The sequence below is a fragment of the Miscanthus floridulus genome, chromosome 6, assembly GCF_019320115.1.
Source record: "Miscanthus floridulus cultivar M001 chromosome 6, ASM1932011v1, whole genome shotgun sequence".
Taxonomy (NCBI): Eukaryota; Viridiplantae; Streptophyta; class Magnoliopsida; order Poales; family Poaceae; genus Miscanthus; species Miscanthus floridulus.
The window spans coordinates 82,621,236-82,632,823 of NC_089585.1; the positions used below are offsets into that span (position 1 = coordinate 82,621,236).

General features: G+C 44.2%; 1 protein-coding gene across 1 annotated transcript; it reads right to left on the minus strand.

The window, feature by feature from the left end:
- Positions 1 to 4,443: 4,443 nt before the first annotated feature.
- Positions 4,444 to 11,254, minus strand: LOC136458487 (carbon catabolite repressor protein 4 homolog 6-like). Its single transcript, XM_066458429.1, has 15 exons — positions 11,077 to 11,254; positions 10,494 to 10,998; positions 9,665 to 9,828; positions 9,181 to 9,246; positions 8,903 to 8,955; positions 8,711 to 8,792; positions 8,541 to 8,590; positions 7,636 to 7,726; positions 6,925 to 7,017; positions 6,775 to 6,807; positions 6,600 to 6,691; positions 5,370 to 6,471; positions 5,090 to 5,175; positions 4,922 to 5,006; positions 4,444 to 4,794 (listed from the first exon to the last, which is right to left on the minus strand). The coding sequence occupies exons 1-15, from the start codon at positions 11,140 to 11,142 to the stop codon at positions 4,741 to 4,743; spliced, it is 2,622 nt and encodes an 873-aa protein (XP_066314526.1). The 5' UTR covers positions 11,143 to 11,254; the 3' UTR covers positions 4,444 to 4,740.
- Positions 11,255 to 11,588: the final 334 nt, after the last annotated feature.

The window sequence follows — 11,588 nt, forward strand, 5'->3', positions numbered from 1 at the left end:
TTTTGAAGACAAGAATCTGGACCCTCCAACTTTTGCAAGCAAAAGCAAGAGGCTCGGGGGCTATACTCAGTGAGTGCAATTTTTACGAAAAATTGCACCCACAGAAAAAGAACTCGGAGCAACCAAGAAGACTAAAGGGACCCTCTGGCTTCTTGTCCCAACAAGCAAGAGACTCAGGGGCTACACTCACTGAGTGCACTTTTTTAGAAAAAAAAGTGCACATCAGTCATGACGAACCAACCAAAAGAAGACCATCTCAAGGTTTCACTTCAGAAGAACCTAGAACGGATTTACAACAACTCAACAAAGGCCAAGAAGAACAAGAAGGCTTCCGAAGCTCATCCATGAGATGCTCGGGGGCTTGTCGATGCGGGACCCATGGGGTTTCCCACAGAGAAGAGAGAAGAAGACCTAGTCCAACTAGGATTCCCTACATGTAATCCTACTAGAACTAGTTACACGTAATCCTACTAGAATCTCTACTTTGTAACCGACTAGGACTCCCGCCTCTCCTAGACTATATAAAGGAGGGCAGGGGTCCCTAGATCGGCACCTACACATAACCGACAGAACTCACAACCACAATATACCTCGCAACACAACAAATAGTGCAGGGCGCAATATACTATCCACATCAGACTGGACGTAGGGCGCCATGACTTTCCGACATGCCGAACCAGTATAAATCATTGTCTCCCTGCGTTTACCATTGAGTTCCTGTAAACGCCGATACCCCTCCGAAGAAATCACCGTCTCGGATACCCCGTGACGGGTTGCCGGTGGTAAAACATCGACAGCGATCACCAAGAGTAACAAGCACGAACTCTCACTTGACCATGACAAGCCTAATGAGAAGGGTGGATGCACACTTTGCTACTCTTGCTTTCACTAATGAGGCATCTCACTTGGATTCGCAAATCTCAATCACCTCACTAGGACCTTGCTCTTCTTGGCACTCTCAAGAGTGTTTCTCAGCTATTGAAATGAGCAAAAGTAATCCCTTGAGTAAATGGAGGAAGTATTTATAACCCCTCATTCAAAACAAACCGTTATGTGCCTCTGCGGGGTGATCAGATGCTCCGGTCAAGGTGACCGGACGCTCCGGTCAGTTCATCCGCCTCTGTGCAGTTTAAGTTGTGATCGGACACTGGCCAGCATCTGATCACAAAAAACTGCCCTCTAAAACCTTACTGATGTTGACCGGACTCTGGAACCCAGTGTCCGGTCACTTTGCTGCTCAGCGTTCGGTCAGTAGCCGGAACCTGACCAGCGTCCGGTCAGCACTGACCGGACACGTCCGATCAGCACTGACCGGACACGTCCGATCAGGATTCTCCCTCTCTAGAACCTTACTAGAGTTGACCGGACTTTGGCACCCAGTGTCCGGTCACTCACCTCTCAGTGTTCGATCGCATCTAGACGACTTCACCTTGATCAAATGAACTGACCAAACTCTACGCCAGCGTCCAGTCACAGCGGAACCAGCGTCCGATCAACATTTGACCCTCCATTCACTTCCAACTCATAATCATATGTGAATGAAGTTCGCTCCAATTGATCTAAGGGCTTTTTAGGAGCTACCTAGTGCTAGATTTGACAAATGTGCACCACACCTAACCCACTAGACTCACCTAGGTCAAGCTACCCGTCCATACCCCCCTTAATGGTACGACCAAAGGAAAAACAAAATCCTAAACTACTCTAAGTGTCTCTTCAACACCAAATGACACTTAGAACTAATCCATCCTTTGAAAACCAAAATGATTTCCATCGTAGGGGCATGACAACCATGATTGCCCAATCAATTGCCATTACCATGACCTAACTTAATTGCATCTGCAAAACACACGTTAGTCACAGTAATATTGTATTGTCATTAATCACCGAAACCCAACAAGGGGCCTAGATGCTTTCAGACTCAACGACGCCTCTCTGAAAACATATTATCCTATCTTATAAGATGTTACATTATAAATTGGTTTAAGAGGTGATCTGACCTAGGCAAAAGGCGGACTTGTTAGCAACCGGACGTTCGGATGCTAGCGTCCGGACGCTGCCACACAGGGAGCGAGCGAGCACCTAGCGCATCGGGCTCGCGAAGGAGAGCACCAACGGTGGGCTTGCATCACCCCGGATGTCGCCCACGCCACCGGCTGCTTCCAGCGCGCATCCCGTGTGTAACATCCGATCTACTTTTGAAATATCTAAATGCAACTGTTGCAACATACAAAAGAAGATAGATGAAACACTTGAAACAAGCGTCTAAAACACTTGAACAACATTGCAAACATATGCAAAATCCAGATGAAACACTTGCAAACATACGTATGAAACACTTGAAAAACACTTGAAAACATATGCTTGCAACATGCATGTATATGCAACGTCCAGATCTACTTTTACAACATCTAGATAAAACACTTGCAACATTCATCTGGAACAGATGAAACATACACTTAAAACATACGTGTATAGCCATTACAACATGTGCAACATTCCGATCTACTTTTGCAACATACCTCTGAAATATTTGAAACACTTGAAACATGCTATTGCAACATGCACTTTCAGCGTAGCATTTGTTTGCTGCTTGGACGAATGGAGCCTTGTCAACGCGGAGTAGAGCTCGATGTCGTGGAGTGGCGCGGAGGTCGCCGGTGTGGAGCTCGTCAGCGGCACGGACCTCGGCAGGGGCAGGGCCGGGCGGATGGAGTGCAGCCGCGAAGGGCGGCGCGAGTCCAGGAGCGAATGAGCGCCTAGCGCGTCGGGCTCACCGTGCGCGGTGCAGGCGGGCGGCGGGGGCGCGAGCGGGGGCGGCGTGGGCAAGGGTGGGGTCCATCCTAGGAGCAGAGCGAGCGGACGACGCGGGCGGGGGCGAGGATGGGGTCCGTCCAGATGGACGGACGATCTATAAGGAGAGTTTCGGTAATATGAAGGTAAGAGGTTGGGAAAAGCAACAAATTTTGATGCTTATGTGGCGGGGTTGAAACCAACTATCATATCATTTTTACCTATTCCATATCTCAATTTCTATGGAGTTGCGTAAGAGATGTCATCCGATGGGATGGTTTCCCAACCAACTTCCTCAACTGATCTATGGGTTTTTGAATCCCTTACTAAATCTTGTCTAGCTTCACTCTGCAAGAAAATAATATAGGATGGATGAGTGTTTGGTTGAGAAGCAAGCTGCCTAAGAGCTTATGCTGGCAAGCAAAATCCTAGCCACAGTCGGAGAGCGAATTTTGCTTGCTCAGCAAGTTCTTAGAGTCTACACCTGGGAGTCAAGGCTAGTCCACCTTTGGAAATAAACGCGCCCTTGACCTATGAGCAAGTTGGTTAAGCAGAACCTCAGGAGTCCCTCGGTGAGTAAGCCTTTTTTTTTTTTCTCAGACCCGATCGAGAAAAAGTAAGCCTTTTTTTTGCAGGTTTTGCTTGCATTTGACACTGGCGAGATCTGATTCTACTATAAAGGATAGTTTGTTCTTGCTCTCTTTCGTTAACTAGCATCCCCAGCATAAAATTGTAGAACCCTTTATTGTTTTCTAGAAAAACAGAGTTATCCCCTTTTCTAAAAACATGGGCACTAAGTGTCATGTGCTCAAAATGTTTCCGACTGGATCATGCCTCATGGCAACAGACACCGGTGTATTAGGGCAATTAGAGCATCTTCAGCAGCTCCCTTATCTAATCCCTCATCCTCATAGACATGTTATATTGAGGGAAATGTGATTGTTTTCTTGCTCCAACAGCTCCCTACTAGCTCTTTTTTTTATGGCCACCAAAAACACACACCTCTTCTTCCCTCAAATAAAGAGAGTTAGAGCTTCCCAATAGAGGGGACCCACCTAACTATCACTCTCCCCTCGGCACAGCAGGGGCAAGGAGGTCACGCGGGGAAGAAGGTCGCCGTGCCTGGAAGGTTGTTGTCCCGCGAGGGAGGAGGTACCGCGATAGTGAAGGAGATCGTGGGGAGGAAATGATGAGAAGCACGCGGAAGGAGGAGGTCGCGGCAGCGAAGGAGATTGTTGGGAGGGAAGGACTAGAAGCACACGGAAGGAGATCACAAGCAGAGAAGGCATGGAAGACGAGAAGATCCTAACATGGCATGCAATGCCCACATGTAGGTGTATTAAGGTTGATGGAAGTGTATTAGGGTTGATGTATTGGTGATCAGCATCTTTTTCAAAAATCGAAGTCACCAATATAAACACGCAGGGATGGATTATCGGTGAGTTGCTTGATATGGTCTTATGTTCTATACCACGTATAAACGCGCAGGGTTTAAATCTCGAAACAGTACCGTGCAGGGCATGCTGACTCAACGAGTCATTGACACGTACTATAGTACATGGCAGGGCCGCAAGTGGAGTGGCAGCACATCACAATAGACTCTCCACACCCAATCGAACACAAGCAATGCTCAAAAACTGGACCCAAGTGATGTATCCCACCGATCATGCACAATTTTAAAGGCATGGCGAAAAAAAGGGGGAAAAATAACGAGCTCTAAAAGAGCAAAATTTGGTTCAGGATAAATGTAGAAATGACAGTTAATCGTCCAGTAGACATGGCCCCATTCGCGTGCCCTTAAACCCGGCTTGATCCGCTTCTTTTTTCATCCGGAACAGTGTTTTCCTCTCACAAATTCCTCCAGATTCCTCTAGATTCCTCTAGAATTCCTCTAAGCAAACGGGGCCAATGGTTACTATGCAGGTGCCCTCCCGGCCTGATAAATAGCCGTCATTTTGTAAAAGCCAATTCGCAGGCAAGGGCAATGTGATCGCTTCCCCATTTCTGTGAAACAAACGTAAATTGGCTGGATTAGCGTGCTTCAGTACAGCAATTGGTTGATTTGGTTCATAAGTCAAAGAGTTGCAAACATAAAAGAATATAAGAGAAATATGGATATGGATCTCAGTACCTTGGTCGGGAACCCAATTGTTTGTTTCAAAATCTCTTTGGGAAATGTATCCAAGACTTGAACAGTATGCAGACCTTCCGAGGCCCTAAATTATAACATGATTGCCAAATTAGATTACTGAATGCTCAGGTGTTACATTGCATTAGCTTCAGAAGGATAGTTGCTTACCATATGTAGTCTACTGTTCCCATGAATTTTCTGTTGTAGCTTGTCACTAGTGGTTCCTTGCTGGCGTCTTTTGTTCCTTCAAAATCCTGTTTGAATAGTTACCAATAGGAACCATTTGCATTCTGTGGGTAACTGAAATCTTATCCAGTTCTACAATGACATTAACTAAAAAGGAAACTAGTACATGTTCTAATAAATTAAAAAAACAGCACAAACTTAATGGTTGAAAATAAAATGTTGAAAATGCAGACAAAATAAAAGGAAAAAAGATTGCACTTGCCTCCACGTCAGTATATACACTCCTTAATTTCAAACTGTGTTCCATGAAAGTGCATTCATCCTTCCCAGTGGCGGCTTTTATTTCTTCTGGTGTCCACCTGTACGGATCATGATAGTAATACCCTTCATTCAATGTAACCTGCTGAGAAGATAGTGAACTATCTGAAGTTTCTGGAAGCTGATCTTCCTCTTCAAGTAAGTGACCATTACCACCAGATAACTCTTCAAAGAAGGAAGGGTCAGAGTTCACATCTGTACAGGTAACTTCATCAGTTGCTGTATCATCTTCAAAAGCATGACCATTGTTTTCAGGCTCATCTCTACAAGAGACTGAATGACTATTTACCACTTCAGCAGAACATTGATCGACACATGCATCTGAAACAGCACCATTTGGTTGATGTACTGGTTCTTCTACTCCAGTACTACTTTCTCCTTCTAGCTTCACATTACTCATCTGGTGAATGGCATCAGTGACATTCTGAGAACCATTGAAATGAGATGACTCTGGTTCATTAGTTGCACAATTCTCTTCAGAAGACAACATGGATTCAATGGTATTTTCCTTTTCATGAGGCCTATCTTGTGAGACAGTAAACAGTTGATCTGTAAGTTCTTCTGAAATCACATCCCCAGCCAAGTTGTCTGAAGAAAGCAGCTGACTGCTATCAATTATTTCACACGAACCTGACCTAAGGATCTCCGAACAAACTGTAGCTGGAGCAGACGGAGCATCTGCAATGTCAGGTCCTTCTCCAGATTCAGTTTTGATCCCTCCCGGAGACCCTTCATTGGATTTGTCAGTGGGTTTACACTCTTCGTCAGCATCAAAAGCACAGGCACTCTTTACAGTATCTTCCAAACAGTTCAATAATCCTTGCTCATCGAGCTTAGAAGAGCCAGAACAAGGTACATTATTGCCACAACTGTAACTTGATTTAGAGTCACAGAGAGACTCTGAAGAGGTATCAGTTAAAACAGGTTCTCTTCCAGCAGGGGAAGAATTCTCCACCAACTTTGTTGTTTCAGTTTGAGGCTTACAATCATTTAGAAGAGTTATGTTTCCCTCTCTATTGTTGGATGGATAAAAAGGTGGATGGGATCTGTCACAAATAGAAAGCAACCAATGAATTGCACATCTATGCAACATTAGAAAAGACAGGTTACAAATATGTAGGAAGAGATTGGCCAAAAACAAATACTAAACAATTTCAAGAAGCAGAAGATTCACCGAGATATATTAGGGCCAGTATATAGCCCCTGTGAACTACCACCAGTTTGCTGTCCAGATATAGTATTTTTCGCAAGGCCAGACAAATTCAACTGCACAATTTGGAAGCTTTATGTAAGTTTCAGCTCCATGAAATCAGTGACACTAATGGGTTGAAGAGAGAAAAAAACATTACCTTTTGCTCCAACATAAACTTGTACAGTGGACTCTAAATAAGAAAGAAATGAGATCGTTTGCGTTAATCATTATCACGACAGCATGACAAAAACAGTAAATTACCACGTAATCTCGAATTGATAAATAGTGATCCATACAAGAACGTTACCTTGGGTGTAGAGTTGAAATCTCCACAAAGTATCACTGGAGCGTTATTCCACATCTTAGATAGAGTGTAAGCTTTATCCAGAAGTGTCCTGACCTAGCCATAAAATCAGAAATGCAATATTAAGTGCTTAGTAAATGGTCAAGAATACAGAGGAAGGAGAAAAGACACTACAAAGAATATAGAAATGATGCCAAGAAAGCATAAACCACCATGTATCAAGGTATACATCATCTCTATTTTGTACTGAATAGCATATAACAAAATAAAACTCGACTAGGGGGAAGAGATGTCCACCCTAGCATTTTATAGGTAGAAGGTGAGAATCAAACCCTGGTGGGCTGGGTGACGTCCACCCTCACTAGCCAACTCATCTCAGGGAGATTCTCATCATGTAAAAATAATAAATAACAAATAATGTCATTTTTTGTTTAGCACAGATGATGTTCAACATGCTAAGAAGAAATAATGTCATTTTTTGTTTAGCATATAACAAAATGATATTATTACTTGTTAGCATGTTGGACATATGCAGCAACTCCATTTCTTTTATGTTCAAATTGAGTAAATACATATACTGTTCTTGATTCTAATACAAACAATAATAATCAGGTCAAGCAGCTAAGACAAGCAACAATGAGCACGCTATATATATGTTTCAATTAAAACAGGAAATCAAAGGAACGAAAAGAACCACATCGAATAGCAATGTACCTGACCAAGTTTGATGTCCCCTCTCTTCGGATTATAAAGAACATGAATATTACATATAACAACTTGTTTAGCTTGTTGTGGATGATTAGAGCTGTTAGACAAGAAAAAAAAAGAATATCATGGATAAATAGCATGATAGTTTTTTCTAATAAAAAAAGACTGACACATAGATACAGTAACTACACACAACTCAGGATCACGGAGGATACAGACAACAGCAGGATAATTGCATCACAACTATAATTGCAATTAGATCACCTTTACAGTAAGAACCAATCATTCTAGAGCGTCAAAACTTCTCGAAGCTGTGAACCAGATTGACTATGATAGTGTTGTACCTCCAAACTGAATATTAGGGATAACAGTTATCTAAAAAAAAAACTGGTTTCCAAGGGAGCAAATAAGGATGGCAAAATAATCTTCCATTCAGCTCCAGCACAAGCTTAACCCTCATTTGTGATTCAATCCGTTAATAGCAATCATGTTGTATTGGGCCATGCAGATACCACGATGTGCATTGTTGACTTTTTCATCCGTTCATTAGTTCAGATCAGAAAAAGGCTTCCGTGCAATCTTCAGATCAGAAACATAGAAGTAGCAGTAGACATGCAGCTCTCGACCTCATGAGGAAGGGCAAGGCTAGATCATTGATGATAGCACCAGCAATTAAAGTTGGGTTTATGCTGGTGGATATTAGGCTATTAGCAGCACTTGCATCAGTTTATACTATAATTTATTTAGGCTAAACTATTGGGTCGATGAGGATGTCCATATTTAACCCTTGAATTGGGAGTTAGTTTTAATCCTTTTTCGTCTCTCAAGGGAGTAAACAGTACCCTAAAATTTCTTTAAAATAAGAATAAAAGCAGACTGTATACTTTCTGAAGTCCTGAAATTGCAATTACCTTGTAGATAAACTAGTAGAGTCAGTTTGCACATTTTGAGGGACCACCGACTGAACAATACAATACAACAAGGAAATAAATAGCAGATTTAGATGTCCTACAAGATTAGCAGCATATAAAACCAAAAGTTTAGTTCAGGTGCTGATAAAGTTGCCCCAATTTTAACAAACCTCTAAAACACAGAGCTGCGCAACATTATCACGAAGTCCAAGCTTGTTGAACTCAATGTCCTCTTCATAGCGCAACTGGAACCTGATAAAACATGACCCAAGCTAAAGTTGGAAATTTTTCATATGTTAAGCATGGTGAAATGTGAAACAAACTTTGGAGCACATCAAAATAAGAAATTTTGAACCAGTTACCTTGTTGTTCTCCAAAAAATAGCACATCCATCAGCTGCATCTCCAGTCCGTGTCTGTCACCCATTCAGCAAAAATAGATTGTCATACAGTCAAGAAGACTCAAGAAAAAAGGTGTTCCTCTTTTGTCAATGGAACCACTAATAAAGTTTCAAAATCATATGTTTTATTCAATTAATTAAAATTATTATGTTAATGTAATCAAAAAGTAGCCAGTCTCTCTTAACAACATGTTGCTAAAAGTGTCATATAGAAGAGTAAAACAGCATTGAAAACATTACCTTCCATGTGCCGTTATATCCTCGGCTTGCCATTTCTTGTTCAAGGTCTGTAAATTTGTCAACCTCCTAAAAGCACAAAGAAGGGATACAATGTAAGCATTCATCAAAGGGATTGACAGGTACTCTAATGCTACTAAAAAATAGCGAACTCTGACTAAAATCAAAGAAATGTTTATCAAAAGGTTTCATCGAGTCAGCCTGTTCGGTTGGCTGGTTCGTATCATTGCTGGTTCGTTTATGTGAGAGAGAAGTACTGCTGGCTGGTTCATGTGAATAGTATCCATGTGAGGGGGCTGGCCAGCCAGCCCAGCCAGCCAGCCCCAGCCGATCGGGCTGTATAAAGAACTGGCCCATTATATCCTGCTCATGACATTTAATTGCCAACATCATATGGATCCATAGTCGCAATTTTTTATGTTTGATAATAAAAAAGCAGCAGGACCTGCTAAGATAAGTATGCTACAGCACTCTTCTTGTGAACTACCTGAAGACATAGAATGTCTGGAGACCACAGGCCAAACTCAAACAGTAACTTATCCTTGCGCCAGTTCCAATCCAGGATGAAAGATGGTATTCGTTCATAAAGAAACTGGTGCTCCTGGGCCAGATAGTCCGCAAGTATATTGTATGATAGAACCTTAAACCTCTCTGTACAATCAAAAGTGCAATTTGTAAAATATTAAAGGCAATATGTAAACTTTACTAGAAATAATGAGGAGCAAATACACATAATGGCCACTCAAGTCAAGACGAAAGGCAAACATTGTCACTAAAATAATGAGAATTTTTCACATACATAATTGGTACAGAGTCTGCTTGAGTTCGAAATACTGAATAAGTCCATTGGAAAGATAGGACAGGAAGGTAATAACAAGCAACACATTCAGTGTCCATAAACACATTGAGTGCATTTATAACTCAGTAATTAATACGCACAAATCTAATTGCAACTCATTCACAACTTTAGTTAAATGGCTGGTGCCATTCTCATCCAGACAGCTTTTTGAGGAATGAGTTCCATCATCTTCTCACTCCTCACTTTTTTTTGTTTGGTTTGTGGAATGGAATGGGTTGATGCATCACCACCTCATTCCTCACAAGCTAATAATTAGTACTAGTGTGAGCCTGTGAGGAATGAAGTCATTCCACCAAATTTGAGGAATGGACTCATGATGCATACCTCTCATCTAGAACGGTTTGATTTCTCGAACCAAACACCCACCCTATAAATGTAAACATGAGAACCACGGTCTCCAGAGGATTAGCTACACAATTCTGAGAGCAGACAAGTGGCAAACATTGAAAAGAGTTACCAGCTTGGTGCGGCGGCCTCTGCTTCGCAAAGCGCCACCGTCGGCGGTAATCTGCCAGCCTCGGAGGCAGCTGCGCTGCGCCAGGGCGGAACCCTGCACTCGGTGCCCCGTGCCCATGCGGCTGCGGCCGTAGGTGCCCGTGCACGTACGGGTTCGGAGCCCCGTAGCCGTACTGAGGCCCCGGCGGCAGCGGCTGCTGCTGCTGCTGCGGGTGGCCGTAGTTGTACGGCACAAACCCATAAGGCGGGCCCGGCTGCGGCGTTTGGCCGTATCCGTAGCCATAGCCGTAGCCATACTGCGGTTGGTGAGGCTGAGACTGAGGCCCCTGCCTGTAGGGCGGCGGAGGCCCGCGGACGCCGCCGCCGCCGCCGCGACGCAGCGATTCGTTGGCGGCGCGCACGGCGCTGAGATGGGAATCCCCGCTGACGATCTCGGCGGCCGCGTCCGGGGGCGGCGGCGAGGGCCTTCCCGAGTAGCCGCGGCGAGGGCGGGGGTAGCCTCTGCGCTGCAAGGTAAAGGTAGGAGAGATGGTTTAGACGCGAGAGATTGAGAGGGGGAGAGGTGAGTCGGGAGGGAGGCATACGCTATAGGAGGCGGGGGAGGACATGGCGGCGGCTCGGCGTAAAAAGGCGGAGGAGGCGCGGCGCATCACTCTCGCTCACGGCGGCGGCGGCGGACTCGGCACGGCTGCATTCGAATGAACCAGTCACCGAGGGAGGGGCGAGGGCGGCGGTGTCTCTCTCGTGGCTGCGGCTGCGGGCGGTGACCTACGTCACGTACGCGAATACGCGATAATATTTGTGTATACACCTTGGCATACGTTGACACGTCGTATGGCCGTATTCTGGACCCCCAAAGGCCCAAAGCGGACTCCAGATGTACGTATACGGCGATCCTGAAAACCAGCCACAGTCCACAGCTACCAAACGTCCAAACGGAAGTACGGACTACGGAATCTATGGATTTGCGAGCATTTCAAATCGGGCACCTCAATTCGTCCTACAACTGCCTGATATAAGACGACTTCGTCGAGTAAGACTGTCTCCAACGCTTACCCCTCCCCCCTCTCTCTCTGTGTGTGTGTATATATCTCTC